The sequence below is a fragment of the Lonchura striata genome, chromosome 1, assembly GCF_050655825.1.
Source record: "Lonchura striata isolate lonStrDom1 chromosome 1, ASM5065582v1, whole genome shotgun sequence".
NCBI classification, from domain to species: Eukaryota; Metazoa; Chordata; class Aves; order Passeriformes; family Estrildidae; genus Lonchura; species Lonchura striata.
The window spans coordinates 29,593,021-29,616,218 of NC_140703.1; the positions used below are offsets into that span (position 1 = coordinate 29,593,021).

The 23,198-nt window shown below is 36.3% G+C and overlaps 1 protein-coding gene across 9 annotated transcripts in view; it reads left to right on the top strand.

Moving 5' to 3' along the window:
• Positions 1-23,198, top strand: part of STXBP5L (syntaxin binding protein 5L) — a 181,651-nt gene that overhangs the window by 130,457 nt on the left and 27,996 nt on the right. For 2 of the 9 annotated variants that reach the window (XM_085572371.1, XM_021549140.4), the window contains exons 18-20: positions 1,243-1,394; positions 3,072-3,143; positions 9,805-9,870. In XM_085572371.1, the coding sequence (XP_085428497.1) occupies positions 1,243-1,394; positions 3,072-3,143; positions 9,805-9,870 (290 nt within the window). Of the gene's footprint in view, positions 1-1,242; positions 1,395-3,071; positions 3,144-9,804; positions 9,871-17,373; positions 17,425-23,198 lie in introns of all 9 variants that reach the window. The other 7 variants (XM_021549143.4, XM_085572378.1, XM_021549139.4 and 4 more) reach the window with 6 other exon arrangements.

Consider the following 23,198-nt stretch of genomic DNA (forward strand, 5'->3'; position numbering starts at 1 on the left):
TTCCATTGTCTCTGTCACTGGTGAAGACATTAAGCTGTACTGGTCCCAGTATTGTACTGGGCCCCTGAGAGACACCAATTGGGGCAAAAATGCCAACGGGGAAGAGTCAAAGTGCATCCATAGTATTTCCATGGATACTCTACTGCAGTCAGTGTTGAGATTAGGGTGGTAAACACAGTGTAGTAACAACCAGTAGAATTCAAGCCACTGTTGCAGATGGTGCCTTAATTTGCTAGTTTGACAACTGAGGAAAAATAATTTCATTCTTCTTTACATATTACTTTTTAATTAGCTATATGGAACCCTCTTTTTTATAATAGAAGCAGTGTAAGAAAAGGTAGGACAGAAGAAAATTCTCTAGCTACCCTGCTTTCACTCCACCTCATTACTTTCCTTTTGCATTGTTGTTTTTCCACACACAAATTCCTTTCAGATATTTTGAAAATACATTAAGAAGAGTCAGGTGGAGGTGAGTGCACAGCTCCGTTTTAGTGTGAATTAGGTGCTTTTATGCTTCTGTGCATAAAATTACTGAATAGCAAGTGGTTCTGAATATGATTGAACATAGTTTGGGTTTTTGAGTTTCTTTGTGGCTGTACCTGCAATTCTTTCTGTCTGGTATTTAAATTTGCAGTCTGATACAGAAAGAGAGAGATCTTGTCCATAAACCAAACCACCATCAAAATGCATTTGCAGAAGTATTTCAGAGGGCTAAAGACTGTTTCAACAGGAATCTCTGCTGTAGATAAGCTGACAGAGTTGGCAGGAAATTTTATAAATGCTTTTCAGATTTGGGTGTCTCCTCAATACAGTCTAATATACCTCATTTTTCATTATAATTTAGCTTTAAAATATTTCTTTACATATATTTGTATTTATATTTTCATTTATATTTGTATTTTATATAAATGGATAACCACTTTTTAAGGTCTATGTCCCAATTTTTAGGCTTAATTGGTATCATTATCATTAGAATTATATTGTTCATTGAAGTAATGTTTAGACATTACTGCAGTGTGTTTGATAAAGAAAGTTGGTAGAAGTTGTAACTCTGCTTTCTGGAAAGTTAATTCAGAAAAGGGTTTTAAAAATTCAGGATTACAAATCTGTAAGAAATAAAAACTGTGATCTTGAGTAGTTCCTGAAGAAACAGTTTGTGCACTGTTCATAACAACAATTATAATTGTTTTCAGGATTTAATTACATATTACTGACACTTTTGAGGGACGTTCCTCTTTGCAGAGTGGCGTTTGGGAACTGCAATGGTTTGGCAGTCGTGGATTTCATGCAGAAAACAGTCCTGCTGAGCATGGGCACCCTCGACCTCTATGGATCCAGCGATCCGTACCAGCGGCAGCCCCGCTCGCCCCGCAAGAGCAGGCAGTTTGCTGCAGGTAGGAAATAAGTCACTCTGCTTACCAGCCTGATATGTTTCTTTGGTTCTTTTGCCTGTGGCTTTTCTAGTGCTTTTGGAATGCATGACTATTTGCCGGCCAGTGGAGTTTCTATAACTTGGCAAAAGAAACTTGACACGCTCTAGGTGCGGGCACATTCTCAGAAATAAAATGTTTTGTGAGGTCTTTTTTTCCTTTTGGGATGGAGGTCAGCAAGTAATTCCCTTAGCTGAGTCTGCAAAAAATCATAATAAGCAGAGCAATAAATTGTTTCTCTGGCAGTCACTTGATGTGTAGTTTGTATGCTATTTTCTTTCTGGTTTCAATAAGTTCATACCAATAAGTAAGAGTTCAGTTTAAGCTTAAATGTATCTTCTGCCAGGAGCTATTAATTTGAATAGTCAGCTGTGTTTAGAGATGTATAACACCTGGGAGGCATGTTGTGTAGGTAACACAAGGAGCTCAAATTAAGCACTTCATTAGTGAACTGAAGTTCTTAATATAGCCTTACAATATCCATATTAAAATTTGATGCTAAGAGGATCACAGTAAGTCATAATGTTATTATGTGTTGTGTATTAGAAATATTAATACTTCAATAGAGCTAAGTTTTACCATACTTTGTTGGTTGTCTAAACATTTACTTGTAAAAACATTTACTTGTACAAGAAAACGTCGGATCATCTGTTTCAAGTCTTTTCACTTGACATATTCCATAGTAACATGCAAGAGTCAGACACAATTATGAAATGTGTTTTGCATAGCTGTGAAGTTTTAGAATTCGATTTTAAAATATCTTTGAAAGTGTGGAGTTTTAAATCTAACCCTAAAATTATAAAAGCAACAGATTATAGTGGGTTTATGCCATCAGCATTTTCATCAGCAGACCCTACACTGAATCATCAAGTCCTACTTCTCCATAAAGTTATGGGAAATATTTTTTTAATTGGGAATGTGTTTACAATCCAAACAGAAAGCAAAATCTAGAGGAAAATTTATAGAATAAAATACAAGTCTTCAGGCCTACTTCTGCTCCTGAAAGACCATTTATCCCACTTTCTATGCATTTAATCATGGCAAGCTTAGTTCCCATCTGTGCCAAGTGTTGAATATGTAAATTTGGCACAGATGAGAGAAGAGACAAGCAGTTTCAAGTTACCTTCAGCTTCTCTGTCCAGTTTCAGCCAGCCTCACAGCAGCTCCCTAAGAAATGTGAGCAGCTAGCCACAAACAAGATCCTGCAGAACTCTGTACAAAAGGTGGAGGATTGCTTATGTAGAAAAAGCTGTTATAAGCACTGTATCACAGAGGGTTTTTCTCTGTCAGTGGCAGTCTGGGCCAATCCTTTAAGGCATCGCTCCAGCTATCCAGTGCTGCCAGAATGGAGCCCACTGCGGGTAAATGACCGCTGAGAAGGATTGCAACTTCTAGATTGCTCATAGAAACTATGCATCTAAAAAAAGCCTCAGCTGCTTTCTCACCATCCATCCCACATCCTTTACTTTTTTGATTATTTTTCTTATTATATCTCCCAATTGGAAGGTAAGCATCTGCTGAAATTTCTTCACCTTGGCTGTTCTAGATGCTGGTTATGATATCACTTCCTTTCACTTTAGACTGTTTTTTCTCTCTTTCCTCTGCCTGCTGCTGATGCTGGTGTACTGGCATGTTCCAAAGACAACTTTTGCATGCGTGGCCTGTCTAACTTTTATCCAGATTTAACGAAACGGATCCGTACTTCCTATCAGAGTAAGTTCTATAAAGGTTAGGCAAAAAGCTTTATCATGATTGGACTGTGCCTGACTTAAACCCATGTGTTTGTGCTTTGTAATGTGTTTTTTAAACACATTCAGCATGCATGCAAACTTATTACATTTTGTGATGTTAACCATGCTTATTTTTGACAATTACCTGTATTATACAGCAATTCTTTTCTTTGAAAAAAAAGTCAAAGAGAAAACCTCAGTGTTATATGGGGCAGATTGGGCCTTGGAAATCATTTTTCAACAGTGTTATGTTCTTGGTGACAGTATCTTTCTTTGGTTTTATATTTGTTTCCACATACATTTACTAATATGAAGCATTTCTTGTTTTGCAATGGCACTGTCTGTAGTTACCAATTAATTCTTCCATTTTTTCAGAAGAACAATGTGGCTTAAAAGAGTACCCGTTGAATTGGATGCTGTGAAATTTAAAATTTTAATCTCGGTTTAGTACTTAAATATTTGGCTTTGGGGAACCATCCTGTGCCTCTGTTCTTTGAAGTGGAATGTAAAGTGGGCATAAAAATACATACATCAAAGAGGTCTATGAAAATTCATGTTTTTAATATCTTTAAATTTTGAGTTATAATTATATGAAATTTAAATATTAGTATTCATCACTGCAGAATGCAGTGAACAAAGCTATAATTAATTTTACAAAAATGACTGTTCAACAGATGAGCCATACATATCTTAATTAACTGCAGTGCTTATATGTAATTAGGTCTCTAGGATGCCTCTTTTTAAAGTACTTTTCACAGAACAATGGGATAGGCAATTTTATATTAAATATTCAGTATAGGCAGGATAAAAGAATGGCAGTTGTTTTAACACCTCTCATAAATATAAAGTTATGTAGCTATTGAAATACATTTGTACATTTGCATGACACATTCTGTTCCATCCCTCTAGGCTGATTTCTATGACTTTATTTCATAATAGTTCATAAAAGGTAGTCTGTTTAGTTGAAAGACTAGTCCAGTTACAAATTCAGCAGTCTGTAAAAAGGTTGGATGTATGATATCTTAAAGTCTATTAAAAGTCCATTAATGTCTGATCTTGCTAATTTCAAGTCTGTAACAGAGAACCTGAGTGACAGACAGAAGTCAAATATTTGGGGCTTTTTTTTCCCCCTCTAAAAAATTAATAAATTCTAAGGGTAAAAATTACCAATATTTTCATTCAAAATTACAGACATAGACCGTAGTGTTTCATAGCTGAAAATGTATTGTCTTGTTTCTGTCTTCATCCCCATAGTCAGAAAAGTCCGCAAAATCTTCCTATGAAGTAGTAGTCTGAATTTTAGGCAAGATGATTAACAGCTTCATTTCTTTCCTCAAAAATGGTTTGGTTCTTGCTTTTGTCATTTGATACTTACACAGGAGTATATGTTGTATGATCTGAAAGATGCACCATGCAGCAAGATCAAGAACAGGACTAGAATCTGTCACAGACTAAAATATCTTGCAAAGTCATTCTCCAGTCATGCTTTGTTATGCCTCTTATCTGAGAGATGAATTTTAAGAGGGGTATTAAGAGAGGATTTTGGATTTTGCTTACAGGTTTATCTTCTCTGATAAGGGATGATGATGGGAAAAGTAAATTATTTTTTGGAAATTGTGCAGTCAAAGCCAATATTATTATGACAAAAGCAGGAGCAGTCATGTGATAACGGAAGCATTAGGTCTAAACTTTTAAGGGTTATATCAATGAAAATGGAAGTTAATGGGAAGATAAAAGAGAAATTGATTCAATTAAGTAATGAAGCAGGAAGATAATTTCATGTGGATCAGTATGAGAAAATAAGACTTGTAGGCATTGAAGCCAAAGAAGATATTATCAATGAGCAAGATACTTAGATTTTTGTTGGTCATTTTAGAGGTGATTTGCAGGAAGAGACAATGTAATTTAGTGTCCAGCCTAATTATGAGAGCTAAAGTGTGACACAAAGATGTAACCAATATTATGGATTAGAGTATCAGAGAGAACAGTGATGCTTATAGGTCTGTTCATGTAGTAAAGAGGAAACTTCAGCACAGAAAAAAAGTTGAGTTCATTTGGCGATGTTAAGTTCCTATTTGGACAATCCTGAATAGACTTTAGAAAGACAGGATTACTACTCTAACTTGGATGGATGAAATCCAAGTTAAAGATGTGTATTTATGAATCACTAGGGAGATATATATATATAATTATTGCCATGTTTATACCATTTGAAGAATCTCTTCAAATACTGGGTCACAGAAAGAAAGTGTTGATATTTCAGTCTGAGTTGTCCTGCAACTGAACAGGGAAAGGGAAAAAAAGAATGAACATGTAAGAGGAAAGAAGCAGTATGTTGGAGAAGAGGCTTTCTAGAGGAAAGACATAAACAATGTCAAGGACATCCAATATGCAATGTACAGTGGTGGAATAAATGTTCTGAATTTTAGCCAATAAATCTATAGATAGTTTGATACTGGTTGCATATGTAAAGTAGGCTCAAATGTACTCAGAGTGGACTTAGAGCATTAAGGCAGCACATTCTATGGTTTGGGAGGTGAAAGTGGGAAAGGGAAGCAAGGAGGGAAGAAATGTAACCAGTTCTAGGCATACACAGTGGAAGAGATTGGAACATAATTGTCCAATCAGGGAAGAAGTTTGTGGAAATAAGAAGAAAAAATGAGCATAACTGCAGAGCTGGGGATTACATTCAGGTGTTGATGACTGGTTCCATTTGCTGTAACATCCACAGCCACCTCCCTTTGTAGCAAGATTATATGACAAGCTAAATAAAATAAACTCTCTGTGCTGTACTGCAGAATTATGAGGATGCTTGGTTGTTGTTTGGTTGGTTTTCTTCTTCAGTTGAAATCAAGTTGTAATGTTATTGCCTGATTTTGCATAACATGCATTCAAATATTAAAAGAAGTAAATTTATTGCATCTAGAGGCATAATATCTGCAGCAGAATATAAAAATACCACAATGATGCGAAAGGAATTTGCATCGCCTACTAGAAATTCGTACCATCTGTTGGCAGAAGAGGAAAATAGTCTCTGTGAAGCATCCAAAATGTTGTCAAATCCAAAGGATGTTGATACATTGCAAAATAATTTTCATAATGAAGACTTTTCAGTGAGAAGTTCTTGTTCCTCCCTCAGGCCAATCCCTTGAGAGGGGTGAGCAGAAGTAATGTTGGTCTGACAGGAGGATACAGAAAACTGTGTGCTGTGAGTCATTGTGTATCAGTAATTTTCATTTTAATTCACACCTAAGCTCATATAGGTTGAGTTTAAGTCAATAGCTATATTCTGAATGAATTAATTTCCAAAGAATGCATGCATAGATATATTTATAGTTATATGAAAATAAAGAAAACATGGTATGATAATTCAGTGTGAAGTTGAGAGACTGAGGTAACACTGAGCTTACTTAATTTCTTGGCTTGTGACTATTTATGGTAATTTATTTATAATAAATTTATTTATAAGCAAAGATATGATGGCTTTGGGTGCTTTAGAGTAAATGATAGTTTGAATCTCAAACATATATATAGAAATCTCAAATTTCAAGCATAATTTTAAATTATGGGCTCATTAAAGTTGTTACCTCATACTAGTAGGGATTTTGATCCTTGAATAAAAAGGAAATGAAAATCACACTAAACTTAGAAAAGTATCCATGGGCCACATCTTTAAAAATGTTTTAATGCCTTATGTGATATATTTACGTCTTTCCCTATTTACACGTTTATAATTTGCTCAAACCAAAGCAAATTTCTTTATAATGTCCATGAGTATATCTTCTCTCAGGTGGTTGTTCACATTGCCAGTCTCAGGTTTTTGCCTTTATTCTTACTGCTATATTCATCTTGCTTAATATTTGCTGGGGTGGTGGTTTGCAGGGACTAAATATAGCTAAAATATCTTGGGGCATAAACTGCCTGTAAAATTCAAAATGGAAAGTGAAAATATTTTTTAATCTAACTTCAGTAGCTGTTGTAGTCTCAGACATTTGAGGGAAGCTGAGGTTCATGGATCTATTTATACATGGTTAATTATTGAAAAGATTTAGTTTTGTTTCCTTAAAAAGTAAATGAGAGTAAAAAATGAGCAGTAGTACAAGGAAAAGCTTGAGAGTGCATTTTCTTATCTCAAAGGGAAACATTTAGTGGAATTATAGGTAACACATAAAAACTGGCGAATATGTGTTTATCCTTTTCTGTGAATGATGATTGAACAATTAATTGCCTTACAATATCTTCAGAATTTAGAATTTAGCAAGATTAAAAGAGACTTGGGATAAATGGGAGTATAATGAGCAGAAGTCATTATAATATTTCAAAGCAATAAAGATTTATGGCAGGAGAAAATCTGCAAGTGGAAGTGCTTAAGCAAATCCAAGTGAGATTAAGGCAATGCTGTTGTGCAGGGCACATGGTATCACTTACATTTTACACAGGGATATGTTGCACTTCTTTTTTAAAGGCATCTGTAGGTGGTCATTGCTAGGGGTGGCAGTGGCTTGACAGCAAGTCAAGGTTTGTAGAGAAGTTCATGTGTTCAACATTCTTAAATACCATAACATGAAATGTATCTTTAATGTTTTATGTTGCAAATTGTGCAAAACATGAAGAAGTCATGGTTTTCTTACTGTGGTTGCTCTTGGGTGGTGCAGTTTGGTGATTCTCCTGTTTAAGTCCATAGCATCATAATTTATATTGAGATGGAATACTGTTTTTATTAATTCCATAGTAAACCCCAAACTATTTAGAAGCAAAGTCTGTCCAGGGATTTAATATTGTATCCAACATCAGTGCTAAATATACAATGTTTAGAACATCTTAGACAAGGTGTTAAAACTTACCTATCTTGAATAATGCATTTACAAAATAAACAGTATGAGTTTTATTTATCCAAGGGCTCTGATGCTATGCAAAATGGCTCCCACTGCACCTTGCAGACAGTTCTGCAGCAAAAATCAATTCTGTCCCAAATCTCTAGGTACATACAGAAATCTTGGGTTCAAGTGGAAATAAGATCTGCCGTACTAGAGAGGCTTCCCAAATTATTAGAGTTCCTGAATATTCTCAGAACATCAAAAGTGACTGAACTTGCAATTGATTGAAATATAAGTTTTTCTCACAGATTCTAAGTGAAATGAAAGAAAAATTCAAGTAAATTTTTCAAAATAAAAAAAAAATCTTTGGTTTTCAACAATAGTGTCTAGTTTGGAAGATCTTGTTTCTTAAGTCAGCAGCAAGTATGTTGTTAATACTGACTTAACAGATTAAATCAGTACTTCTGGTTTTCCAAAGGGCTCTCAGCATTATTCTTGTACTCCTGCATCTTCATTAGTGGTAGGAGGTTTTTTTGTTCTTCTGACTGGAGCTCAGGATCCTCTCCAGTTTTTTATAGCAGTTCAAAAATACATTGTAATAAAGTTGTCAGTACCTACTTTAAGATTCCACTGGTTTTGATACTAAGAAAACAGGACTGGTGACTAAGCAGCAGAATTTTCCAAAATAAGAGTGTATATGAAGTTTAGTGGAGAGGGTCTCTGGGCCTGAGGGTGCAGAAGTAATAAAAATTATAACATTTTCTCTTACAGGAGCCAGAGTGCCCATTTAAAGCATCCTGAAAGGTTCTTGTAGGATGTTTGATTCTCAGGGTGCAGCACAAGCAGAGTGTGTAAATCCAATATCAGTATGACAGAAATGTACCAGACTGTGGCTCTGACCTGAGTGCTGTGGGTCCACCTAGCTGGCATGTGAATGTCTGGGCAGGGTTGCCTGTCAGTCTCAGGTAGCCAGTGGTATGGAGTGCCAGAGCTCCTAGAACAAGGGGAGCCACAGGGCATTACAGATACATAGAAAGGATGTGTTTAAATAGATATGGCCATGCCCAGTTAGCCCATGGTAAAAGAGAGAGTGAGCTCAGACTTTCCTTCCCCACTATGTCAAAGGCATATTTGAACTTGAACATTCAACCTGTGGCAAAGATGGATCTTAGTTTGCTCACAGAAACAAGCTCGAGTTTGTGCATTACAGACTAGGATTGCTTTCCTTGGTGCTGTCTTCCATGTAGGTGAAGTTCCTGACAAATATATATAAACCACATATAAAGTATTTTGTCAAAAAAATCAGTGTTACATTCAGCCAGCATTATCAATGCTTCTGTGTCCTTTAAAATGACCTATCTTGTGTGAATTCATGAAAATTCTAATATTGCACAGTAGCAGTAATCTTACTTTTTTTCTTCCCCTCTTTTAAGATTTCTTCCCTGCATTATGGAGCAGTTGAAAGCACAGAGTTCATTCCATATCAGATTGACAGGGATGAATGAGTTTGAGTCATATCACAGACTTTTAAATTTTAAACTATAGATACTTGTTTTCTTTTGTTAGGTACAGTCACTCTTTTCTATCCCGAGGCACTCGGAAAACAGATCTGAGTTAACAAGAGGTGTGATTTTTTTTTTTTTTAACCAAGCCTAAATTGCTGCAGTGACAGCCTGATGACTGCACTTATCTGAAATCGATTATTTCCCTCTCATTTCACACAATTCCTTTCTCCAAATTGACTTTAAAGTGCAGAATATCATCTTCAAGAAAGTTGAAGCATGCCCTGTTAGATTGTAACTTAACTCTTTAACTCCATTTTTTCAGGCCTGACTGAACTCAGTGACAGTCCAGTTTCCCTGGAGCTTGAGCGTTGCAAGTCTCCCACTTCAGGTAAAGGTGATTGGCTTCTCTTCCAGCAGTCTGTATAAGCCATTCATGTCATGCATCACTGTGTTTCATTAATCCCTAAGAAGTGAAGTACATAGTTCCAAAGAGAAGAAATCACTGGAGAAGCGCTTTTTACGTAGCACAGTAAAATCCTAAATCTGTTTCCTTATGGAAAACTTAAATGTACGTGGTGCATCCTGAGGTGTACAGTGTGAAAACATTTGAAGTAACAGGATCATGCAGGTATATTCTTATAATCTCCTATAAGAAGCTTATTTCTCTGTTTTCTTAGAAGGCTTTCTAAGTCTTTTTACAGTAGGGAGTCCTGTAGTTCTATAAGTATATATTATGCATACGTGTACATGGAGAAATTATTTGAAATCAGAAATATGGAGATGGTAAATTTTAGCCATTAGAACCCTATTGCCTGATTTACATCATTTGCAATGAAAGCACAACCTCAGATAAAAATATTTGCTTATGAGCCAGGGCAGGGAAATCTTGGCCACACAAAAATTCATAAATGTTTCCCATTTTACCCATAGTCCTTCAAAAGGTGGAATTTGTCCTAGAGACCTTTTCAGCAAGTGCCTAGTCTACATTGATCTCTTTAATATGAATTCACTGTCCTAGAGAATGGTTGTTAAGAGCTGTTTTCTAGTAGCTGGCTTTTAAATGTTATGGAAAATAAGGAGGTATAGCTGTGATACATTCGTTTTCCTTGTGGTATGCATATCACAATTCTTTTCCTTGTAAGTAAGTATTGATCAGTATTTTTTCCCCCTTAATTGTGGTAACAAATACCCTATTGTATTCAATGTATGCTATTCAAATTCTCTGTTATTGTTTCACATATTTTATGTCATAATAACAGGATACATTAATCTTGAGTGAAAGCCACTAATTAGTAATTTATAAAAAGCTGAAACTAATAAAAGTGTTTCCCTGACATAGTAAGAGCTAAAACAAAACAGCTGCTTTGGAATATGTATTTCCTTGTACTATTTGCAACCCAAAATCTGTAGATATGGAGATATCCAAGTGAAATAGCTATAGTAATATTAGTATAAAACTAGGGGCTCAAACCCTTGAGCATGGCCTCAGAAACTCATGATCTAGGCTTTAAAAGAAAAGCTTTAAAACATTTGATAGCTCAGTTATAATTAGATTATTTATTGTGTGGCTCACTGGGATTCAACTTTTCACTTTTCAGAAATGAGCTAAAATCTTTTCTTTTCACTGAAAGCTAAGAGATGACTGACTTGGTAACCATATGCGCATATTCTTAGTTTTATAATGATGAGTGTCTCCTATAACACTTTACTTTTTCTGCGGCTAACTTCAATTTTTCGTTCTGCTAGTGCTCAAAAATAGCTTTCTTAGATAAATCTGAGATAATTTGCTCCAAAATTTATTCTGCTTTTTTCTGTTTTGGAGATATTCAGCAGGGAAAACATGTCATATTTATGGGTGTTTCCTATTTTAGCACTTTCATGTTGTTTTCCAAGCTATATTTATATTTTTTAAATATGAAATCAAGTGCAGTTTTGTAGGAAGTAACTATTATTAGAACTACTTTTTAAAACAAGAAGTTTCTTTTACTGTGACTGATATTAATTATTTTTATTTCATTATTGCAAAATTTAATTAATATTGCTTCTGCATACCTGCTGTAAAACAAGGTAGAATCCAGCCTAGTCACTTGGAATAAGTGACCTCAAAACTGCACCCTCCAAAACTTGGGAGTGGAACTCATCCTGTGCTTAACTAGCACAGCCTCACACCCACACCAACCTTCTCACTGACTAATGTTTCTTGCTCATAGAGCACAGCTACATACTTATGGATCTGTCAGGCAGGATCCTTCTACTTCAGTCCTTGCCTTTATCTGTTTAAAGTCCATGGCACACGAGCTCTGCAATGGAAGTGTGCTGTGTTCCATAAGAGCCCCGTGATCTTTGTGCTTGTAAAACCACTGACCACATTCCTCTGCTGAAAACAGACCAAGACTTGCTCCTTCATAAATTTAGCAAAACCAGAAAGAACACTTGAACTGCTCTGTGATATGGTTCAAGTAGCTGCCCAGTGGAGGAGGGCCTGCTGGGGTATGGCTACGTGGGGTTGCAAAGACAGACAGAACAGAGTTTGATTTGTAGCTGTTCATTCTGGTTGCCAGAGCACATCAACATCAGTTCTTCCCAGCAGGGAAGTTCATGCCAGGTGCTGGCCCTGAGTGTGCTCAATACATACACAAAGTGCAAACTGCTGGAGGGCAGTTTGAGTCTAGATGGCAAACCCTGCACACGTGATGGATGGCAGAGTGGTGAGCATTTTCATCCTTAGCTCCATCAAAAGGGCAATGATTTGAGGAACAACGTTGCTGTGCTCACATGTGTACTTTGAGACTCCCAAGACAATGTCTAGGAGGAATCCCTAGGGTGCAGTAATTGCCAGTGTAGACATGAATAGTTCCACATCTGGGAGAGCCATTAGTAGTTTACTCAGATTTCCATTCCAGTCAGGCCATAAGAGCAGTGTTGATAAAGGTTTTTTGGGGAATTTGAAAAATCTCCTGCCTCCTCATTTCTTGGTCTGATGTTGAACATTGCTTAGACTGCCTGAACTGTCTCTGCTTCCATGAAAAATTGATTATGCCTATAACATTCTAGTGCTTGGCAATGTTTTAACCTATGACTAAATTTCTGCAGAGACAGCCTAGGTCAACTCAGTAATTTGGCTGTGTTGTTTTTCTTCTCCCTTCCTCAAAGCAGAATTAGGCATTTGTGTGTTCTATCATTGATACGAGTGATGGAGCACTGAGCAAGAAACTCAGGGCTGAAGAGTACTCCTTATTTCACATGCAGGGCTAGTACATAATTCAGTACAAATCCTACTTCTTCATTAAGTAATATTATACTTGGTTCACAAGACTGCCTTCTCAGATGATCCTCCTGCGATACTTACTAAAACATGACTTTGCAGATGTTATAATTGAAAAATCAGATTCCTGTTCTGAACACCGTTCAGAATAGAACATAAAATTAAACCATTTGATTAAAAGTTTTCTGAAATGTACAGTGCCACACAGAGGATCGCAGCAAGTGAAGAAATAGCAACCTTACATTTTAAGAGTGGTAGGTAGACAAGAGGAATAATCTTCCTTAACCACTGGTATCTTGTTTAATTAAACTAGTATTTAAATACTATAGAGATGTGTTTACAACACTATAAAGGAAAAGAAGAAGTCAGTAAAACTATTTGAAAGATTCTACTTATTTTCAAATAGATGAGAGGTGGCAATTTCCACTGTAAATATATTCTAGATGTAGTAATATATATGGAATAACACTGGTAAAAAATGTGGAAGAAAAGAACTTTAAAAACCCCCAAACTCTTACTTATCTAAAGCATGTTTCATGAATGTAGAAATGCAGCAAGGCATGCATATCATGGTACTTGGTGCCTTAAAACCAAAAGCCTCAGAACATCCTATTCTTACTTCTGCATGCCTTGTTCTTTCAAACTGCATTTTCATTTTTGTTTGTGATTTGGGGGGTCAAAAGGGCTTGGTGCTATTTTTATTCTGCAGCAGCGCACGAGACCTCAGGAGCTCTAAAGCACTCGTCATGTAAGTGGTGCTGTATGAAATGCTTGAGTTAATTACTGTGTAATGTATTACAGAACAGTACCCATTCCAGTAAATTTTGTCTTTATTTTTATCATCTCATTAGGTAAACTTATTCAGGGGCTCTTAGGAATATAATGTATAATATAAAATTATGTATGTCCATTACTGTTTTAAACATTGATATGGAGCTTCATATTGAAGGGTATTAATAGGAATACACTGTGAGCATAGGAAAAATGCAGCTTTGGATAGGTCATTTGTTGTGTGAGATACAATTGGAGGTTTTAGACTTCTTTCAAAGACCAGAAGGAAATAATTTCTGTTTGTAGGAGAGTGACTTCTCAAATGTTTGCTCTAAAATGAAAAAGGATTTATGTTTTTTTCTTAGGAAGCACCTTCATATTGGGGACTTGTCTCCAAAATGCTTTTAAGATTTTGGAGCTTAGAGAAGGCTGTGTAAAGATTCCCACAACTAATTTCTATGAGCTTTGAGACAGGTCCCTAATGACAAGACCACAAATTTTTATACATACTATGATTTCCAAGTGCTGCTATCCTTATTCATCTCACTGTTTAAATCTGCTGGGATTAGGCCTTTGCCATGCTAAACTCCCACTTTCCTATATGAAGTGTTTTTAAAATAGCTTTCTTTCAAGAAATATTAAGTTTCTTAACAATCATTCTCTTTCTTAACATGTGGGTGACTTCAGAGTAGCTGAAGATACTTGACTCCATTTGAAAATTGTATTCTCCTGGAAAACAAGCTAGAAAGTAAACATTTCAAAACATTTTGTGTCTGTAAAATGTGGAATGTAATTTATTTTGAAACTTAGTTACTGATAACACTGCAAAACCATTTCTACTTATCCATTAAATTAAAAGGTATGTTAACTAGTCAGAAGACAATAATTAGAGATTAGCTTCAGCAGTGTGGATACAAGGTGCATTGTATCACTATTTTCCATAAGCAAGGGAGTTTCTGAACAGATTAATTAATGCTTAAGTTTTTGAGAAGGGACATGTGTGTAGAGATTAGCAGGAACAGAGAGCACTGTGAGCTGGGGACCTGGGTTTGGACCCTTGTGCAGCCCCTGGTGCATGGCTCAGGATTCAAGGGGGCTTCAGCAGTAACTGGGACTGATATTTCTGAGTGTTAGCCAGGCAGAAGCTCCTCAGTAGAAAATATCCTGTATAAAGTCACCTTCATTTCTAATAACATGAAAATCTGTGACCACAGTGCTGCTGTAATAGCTGAGGGAAGCTCAGCATCGAGCACCAGGGCTGCGAGCGCGCGTTTGTTTGTTGGTTGTGCCATGGTGTTTTCCTTGAAATACTGAGTGGAGCCATATGGCTCCAGAGCAGGATGTTGTCAGGTCAGGAGATCTGCGTGCTCAGCTTAGCTGCCTGCTAGACTGTACCTAGGAACTTTTCCTCATCCCACAGTTGAATAATTTGACTGTTAACATTTGAAGCTCTTTTGGGTAGGGGCTGTCTTGCCTTATGCTGTAGCATCGCAATTTCTGCTGGCTGCCTCCAGCATGAATATAAACAAATGATGATAGCAGACAACTCTGCTGGCCTTTTGAGCCTTTATACTCCATTCTCAATTCAAACTGTTTTTTAAAAGCTCTCTGTCAGCAAGATAGGCTTACATGCATGATCCTTCTTTATAATAAATGTCAAGATGGTAAAACATGCATGATTTCAATATTAAAAACAGGTTACATAAACTGATCAGAATGTGGATATTATTCATAGTTAAAAGTTAGTTTAAAAAAATTAATATAGGCAGCTTTTATCACAATAAAGCATGAAAATAACCAGCTTCTTGTTGTTATTACCTTCAAATATGGGTCTGTCGTCAGAGATCTGTGCCATGTCCTAGTGCATCAATGTCCAGCTGTGTGATTGCCATGTGAAGGGTGTGCAATTGTCACGTTGCAGTTCCCAAACCAAGCCTGTGTAGACCCCTTCAGAGGAATCAGAAAGTCCAAACTTTGCCTGTGCTGTATGAGCCTGCACACAAATAGCTGGAAGCTATTGCAGTTCCGACGTGTGTCACCATTTGGGACACAGCTGTGGCATGCAACACAAGACACATAATTCCTGCTGTACACAAACACCTGTAACCTAGAAATAGAAGAGGTTAGACTACCAGTTTTCAAAGCTCAAAGCTGCATGATGACAGCACTAATTTAGCTACTCTGAGCCCTAATCTGTTAGTGAAGTGTCCTACAGTTTTTCTTCTTAATTGCTTATCCTTTTTTCAGAGTGCTGGTTAAGCCAGATGTTGTCCTTCCCCTAAAAAGAGATTATATCACAAGTGATTCTTATTTATAGCAGAGCCACCCATTCACAGTCTGAAAGAGTATTTGACAGCTGCTCAGATAAATGGAATGGGTTTCTAAAGGCTGTTCTGAAAATCAAACTGCCCTTTGTGTGAGTGCCTAAAATGGACATTGGTGCCTAAGATTTGGTATCCAAATTAAGAGAATTTTTATGTAGTAGTGTTAGGGGTGTGTTTTTTTGATGTCAGGCTGCTCTGGAGAGACCTCTTCACCATGTCCTGATTTAAAGTTATGGCTACAGATGAGTTAGTGGAAGGACTGTGTTGTTTCTACTGATAACAAAATATTGCTTAAGAGCCTCATGGGTTCCCCTACTCATCCTTGAAGACAAAAACATCTAACATAGGTGCTGGCTGATATTTAATTCTGCAAAATTGCAGGCTTTGCAAAATAATACAACAATTTTTTTTTTTTAAGGGATTTTGTGACTTAAAAGAGTGAGTGTCTGTTCTGGGTATCCTTCTGAACTAAAAGCTTACTAAATACAAATTACAAAGAATTTGTTCCTTATATTCATATGTTCCTGTCACTGTGGTACTTATTTATCATGTGGGACTTTCTTTAGAAGTATAATAATAGTAATAAAATAATTAGTTGACAAATATTTGATTGTTCCCTTCTAGTAACAGACAGCATGGGTAAGGGGTAAAAGCCAGAAAACCGTGTGAAAAAAATAATTAATACAAAATGAAATAATCAAATTGGAAATCAAGTCTTCTGAATAATTAATAAAATATTTCTTAAGGCATTCTTCTGATAAATTTAATGCCATTTTGACTGCTACAAGACATGCTTTATTTCAGTTCTCTGGTGTTCATTGTTTGAAAATGTGCTCGTGTGTGAGGAAATGAAAACATTTTTGAACAGAAGCAAAATTACCGGTTTCTTGCATAATTGGAACACAGCAAACAATTAAATCTTCACTGAATTGAGTGCAAATTTTGATGACTAGATAACACCACATTACATCCTGAAACTGCTGTATTTTGTTTCTGTGAAATGTGTCTTCCTTTCCATAATATTACAACAGTATGTTCTGTCACCATAACCTCTACAATATGCCCTCTCTTTTTCAAATGCTATCTTGAGGTATGATGTCATCAGATCTCATAATTTCATTGCACCCTCTTATTAAATTGGTTTGCAGGTGTTTAAATATTTGTGATATGCTGCATAGCCAGCATTTGCAATATTTGCCTTAATCTCATTTGTGGTTTCTTTTTTTATCATTCCTGTCACCACAAGGTAAGATATTGCAGCACACAGCCAAAGCTGTGTAAAACATCATTCACTCCTTGACAGCTGGAGTAATTTTGTTTTCCAGTGCTTCTTTGTTCAATTGCATTTATTTTGCTGAATGGTGTAAATGAAAATATTTAAACCATTTTTCTGCCTTTATATGCTGATTAAAAGAAAAGTGTTACAAATTTGCAACATGGTTTTAACCAGAAGATGGCATGTTGTTTTCCCTCGCTCCTTTTTCTTTCTTACTTATTAACAACTGCCTTTCTCCTTTTTCTGTTGTTTCAGTTAAAGGATCAAGAAAGTTAAGTCTGCCAACAGATCTTAAGACTGATCTTGGTACGGTAGGCGAAAGCCAACAGCTTTAAACTTCCTTACATTCATTGGCAAAACATTCTACCAACTGATTCATGAGATAACACAATAACCTCTGAGGCTTTGTCTGAAAAGGCTTTCTAAAAACCACCTATTAACCCATACAGTTCTGTTGGCAGCTCTCAGCATTTTGCTTGTTTAATATTCATTTATTTCATGTAGACATATATTGCCAATCATTACACACTGTGTGTGTAATACTTTATTCTGAAAAAACTCCAGAAGTTTTTCCAAGCTGGTTGTTGGTGAACTCTGCCTATAATACCCAATGCATGCGCTGGTATATTTTCTTTATTTGGTGTACGAGTTGTGCCACAATAGTGACAAGACAGTTGAACATCTGTATTTTATGGTGTCTTTGAATGTCTGAGAAGTCAGGTTGGAAATCAGTCATTTGTCTCTGTCCTCTCCTTGAGACTTCCCTCAGCCAGCTGTTAAAATCATAGCTTGTTTTAATCTTTTTTCTCAATTCTACTTTAATATTTCTGTGGAAGAGCATAATAAGAGCACAAATTTCACCTCAAAAAAGCTAAAATGAAAATTTCTGTATCTTGAATGACCTAAAACTGCTGGGATCAGATCATACAACATCACAGCCACATAAATGATATTGCTCCTGATATTTGGATTGGAATGTGTGATTCACACAAAAATTTCTTATAAAAATTCTTTAAATATTCTCAGTCTCAAGGAGTTCTTTCTAATTGTGCTCTCTTGGGAAGTTTCCCTTGTAAGATGACTGAAAAAGCCAAGTAGCATGCCTCATTACTCAGTGTCCTTTTAGAGATAAAAATAAAAGTCGGATCATGTCCTTGGATGGGACAGCTGAACTTCATTTCTGTCACTGGGAATCATGTGCACTTGTTAACCAAGGGTAGCACTTGCTCCACAAGGCAAAAGTCAGGGGCATAAATATGTCTCTCACCTTATAAATTAATGAGAAATTTGGAAAACTGTCAATTCCTCCTGGTAAAGATTAAGTAAACATTGAAAAATCACTGGAAAATTCAACCCAAATTGTGCAGGCTTCAGAATACAAAGTGATTCAGTTGAAATAAGTTTGAGAAAATAGGAATGGAGGAATACACCCAAAAAGAAATTGGAGTGGAAAATTGTAATGTTCCTAATACTCCAAAAATGTGAAAGAAATAGGCATCTATAAACCTGTAAAATTAATATTTATCACTAAAATAATGGGCAGCTATTAAGAGGGAAGGTGAATGCTTAGAGTGTCAAAATAGCCATAGGATAGGTCTTAAGACTAAGCCATATTCTACAGATCAACTTCTTTTTATTAGTATTATTAAAAATACATTTTCTTGAAGGACACATAGCATTAAATAACTTTAAATCCTGAGGCATAAGACAAGCAAAAGATAAACTTAATGGACAAAAGACTGGATTAGAGGATTTTGAAAAAGAAAGAAGTATATAACTGTAGTTAGAATTGGTGAGAGCTTTATTGTATAAAATGCTGCATATCAGAGAAAAAGCAACTTTATCATCAGCTTTCCTGTAATCATGTTGGGAGCAGGCCATTATAAGTTTTTCCTAGAATATATTGACAAATTGCAGGCAGATTTGTATTTTAACTACCCCACCAAACACCAAAACAAAAATCCCCAAAAAACCCCAAGGACAGGGGAGCAGGGTAAAAAGCTCCAGAAGTTAAACAAATTCGACCTGAAAGGGTTGGAAGCATGATGGTCCATTTTAAATGTATGACATGTGTAAGGAACTTGGAAGATTAATGGAATGCATAATCCTGCCTGTAGTTTTGATTTCAGAGTAGTCATGCTTCTACCATTCCTTTATTTGCTTGTATTAATTATTTTTGATAGTATAGAACAAGCTAAGTATAAACTAAAATAAGCCTAAGAAGGTCTAGTTCAACATCTTGCAGAAAATAGTGGAATGCCATTTGTTCCAAAAGCTTCATAAGCACTGAAAGGAGTGATCAAATTGTCACTAAAGCATCCTGTTTGTTGTTAGTGCTGCAGCAACCAGGTATCCTCTGCTCAGATTACCCAGAAGCTAAGGATGAAGCATGTGGAAGAAGCATTCAGTGTATAAACTGGCATGTAGTCATAGATAATCAACAGCAGAGAGAGGTTTAGAAAAGGAAAAGAAAATGGACAGAAAAACCCCCAGACTTCCAATTCTCTTTCATTACTGTCTTAGAAGGGCAAAATATTCCTGTTAGTTATTCTAGCCATTAAAACTGTGCTGAATTATAGATTGCTTAGTTTAAAACAGGCTGGGAATAGCCTCTCTTTCTCAGTATAAGGAGCTACATTTAAATGAGAATTCCTGGAAAAGGTTATGACCGCATTTCAGTTACTTCTGCTCCAAAATGTCCTGGCCACACTGTAAGAGATTATTTATCCACTGTTTGGCTATTGCCTGAGATTGTCCCCATAGTCTGAATATGCAGGGGCTAACAATAGTTTTTGGCCCACACTTCTTGTAAAGATATTCAGGTCACTGCTTTGAGATGATAAAATATTGTCCATGTATCCCATTGGCTCTGGCTCATAGCTTTTTAGAGAGTGCTGATACATCTCCCACTCTCAGCAGTGACTGCAGCTAATTGGGACATGCATTAGCATTTGGCAGCTCACAGTTCTGCTCCCTTCTTATGATCTGCCTCGTGGAATGTCCTTGCTTTCACTTTGCTTTGAATTGTAAATAGTAGAGGTTAAGTAGAAGTTAAATCTATTTCAGGTGGAGGTGTTGCCTGTACTGGAAATTGTTTGGGGAGTAGTTTGCTATCATTTAGGGGAATAATGTGTGATCTGATGACTCAGGGTGTTCTTGTTAAACTTCAGCAGGATTTTCATGACCTAAAGGTACTTTGGGACTCCACATTGACCTTTATGTGACTGATGAAGTTTATCTCAGCTTCTTTTTATTTGGATGTGGTGATTATTATCTCTCATTGCTGAAGCACTTGTCCCCTGTGGATGTTGTATCTCCACACAGAAATGAGTAATGTGGCACATGAAGGAATACACTGAAACTTCTTGATAGTTTTAGCAACTGCAGGTCACAGCAACCCAATGTTTATTTGAGTTGACCAGAAGGAAGACGTGGCAATGCTGCTGCATAGACTGTACAGCTTCACTATTACCCTTCAGAGGCAGCTCTGAATGGTAGTATCTTTATTTTTAAACCTAATAATGTTTCCCAAAGTCTTCTGAACAGACCATCTTCATTTCCTTGCAGTGTTTCACAGAGATGAGTTATGGGGATAATCTGATGTTATTGAATCAAGTGAAGAGTTTGAGATATATCCAGACACATAGGACTGCTTTGGTACAAGAGCTTTCTAACGTTGCTTCACCAGCCACTTCAAGCATCACCTTGTATTTTTCTTTTAGAAAAATATTTCTGCTTATTTTACTAAAAGTTTTTAAAGGTTCCAGCTGATCACAGGGAGCTAGACAGAAGCAATAGCTAAAGATGGGGAAGAGTCAGTAATTGCTGACTTTTCTAGAATTACTATGAACAGATGGCTTGACTGTAAGGAATTATGCCATCACCTAGACTTTATTAGTGAAAGAACAAAAAGAAATGCAAATATAAATAGATGTCTTTTTTTTCCTCTTGCTAAGCTGTGATCTTCAAAACCATAATATATTTTCCTAAGCTTTCTGCAGATACTTATAAGCAGTGAATGAGTTCTTTCCCTAGTCAAGTTAATGTCTTCCATTAGCAGTGAAAATCTAGAAAAATTACCAAATAAGTTAATTTTCTTCAGGGGTTTGAGAAACATATTCCAGTGCAGAGGCCCAAAAGCTTTAATTCTGAAAGTTGGGTTCATAAAACATAATTAAGGACCCGGGGTTATGGGTTTGTACTTAATTTTGTCCATTTTGGATGAAGTTTGTAGAATCTGTTTGATTTATGTAAATGAGAATAGAGTTATAATATGAAAATATCCACCATTTGATGGCTTTATATTTCATTGACAGGAAGTATCACTTTCTGGATGCTCCCAAGACTCTAAAACATTGCCTGAATAAATAAAACCTCATTTCCATTTTAAGAATGAGCAGTGGGTTTATAGCAATCCTTGCTTCCATTTTTCAAAGTATTTACAGCAGATATTAGGCACTCACACCATTTTTAAGCTTTTAATCTGTTTTGCTTACTACTGCATTGGACAAACTGGTAGATTTTAGATGGAGAATTCTATTTTAATTTATCTAGATCTATACTTCTGTTTACAAAGCTAAAGAACATTTCAGAAACTTTGAAACTATATGAGTTGCTTTCCTCCTTGGTATGACTTTGTAGAAAAAGCCCAGATATCCAGTTGTACCAATGATTTTCTTTAAATGCTTGGCAATATACATTGGAAATTATTTGTATTTTTGCATGATAAGGATTTTAGGGACTGTCCATTGTATGTCTCCTTCCAGAAGGGCAGAGGACCTTTCTGCCCTCTTCTCAGTGTGCAGGTACCATCTGAGTTGAGGAATCATCTCAACTCTGCCTCTAGGTAGAGTCACTGCATATTCAAGTTTGGAGGGGACCTCTAGACCCCTCAGATCTAGGTTGTCTAGACCCCCATCCTGCTCAAAGCAGGTCAGGCTAAACCAGGTAGGTCAGGACAGTGTCCAGTCAAGTCTCACAGCACTTGGTCTGCAGTCTGGCAAATGCCAAATACCAGGGAAGGATTTCAGCCCTCAAGCAGCTGCTCATGCTGAGTCTGTGGAGGATGAGCTTGGCCTTTTCTGCTTCAAGTTGCATCACTATGAAGGTGCAAAACATTGTGAGGAAGGACTAAAGTCTTCCACTTTTACAGAAATTGTTTTAAAACTTTAGTCTTTCAGCTATTTCACATCTTGAGGCTTGGATTTTTATATTCTGTATTGAGGACCCTACTAGACAAAAGTCTCTTGATGTTCTGAAGATCAGGTGTATGATAGCACCAGTTTCTTCCTTCCTTTAAGTAGAAGAATGTTTATAGTTAAACATTTTTAAAAGAGAACTAATACATCTAATGGGTATATTAGCCATCTACTAATCCAAATAATCAAAATTTTAAAAAAGCAACAGGATAATTTGGTTATTGTAGCAGAATACACATGTTCTCAGTGGTTATATTTCACAGCAGAAAGGAGCTGTGTTCTAACTTCTAATGTTTCCAGATGAGAAAAAAAAAATATGCAACAAGCTGATCTACTTGGGAATTTTGCAAGCAAGTAGTTAGAAGGAAAGGTAAGTGCCTTGAACTATACAAAAATACCCTAACTAAAATGATTATAAGTAATACAGGTAAATTTCATCACAAAGGAAAGGCAGTGAAATTTGGTAGCTGGAAAAACAAAGTAGTAGCAATAATCATACATTTAAGTGTTGGTAATAAAATAATTATATGCAACTGGCTAGGCTCCAGTGTAACAGGTACTCACTGTCCCCACGTTCTTTGGTTTTACATAAAGAAGAGTTCTTTATTGAGGACTTCAAAGGTAAGTCATTTTCCACTCCTTTCAAGCACTGCGAGCACATATAGGGTATTCTTCCATTCTGGGGTCTCTATTCACCTCTCAGGTTGTAACATTTTTCATTTTTAAAACCAGAGAATGAATGCCAGTTTTTTCCATGGTGAAGATGCTACACTAAGGAGCACTCAGGACAAGTTGTTGATATTCAGGTGTTTTTGTGGTCCATCCACTCTGCTTGCATGTTCCAGTGTTGTCTTCTGTGCAGCTCAGGACTTACCACATTTC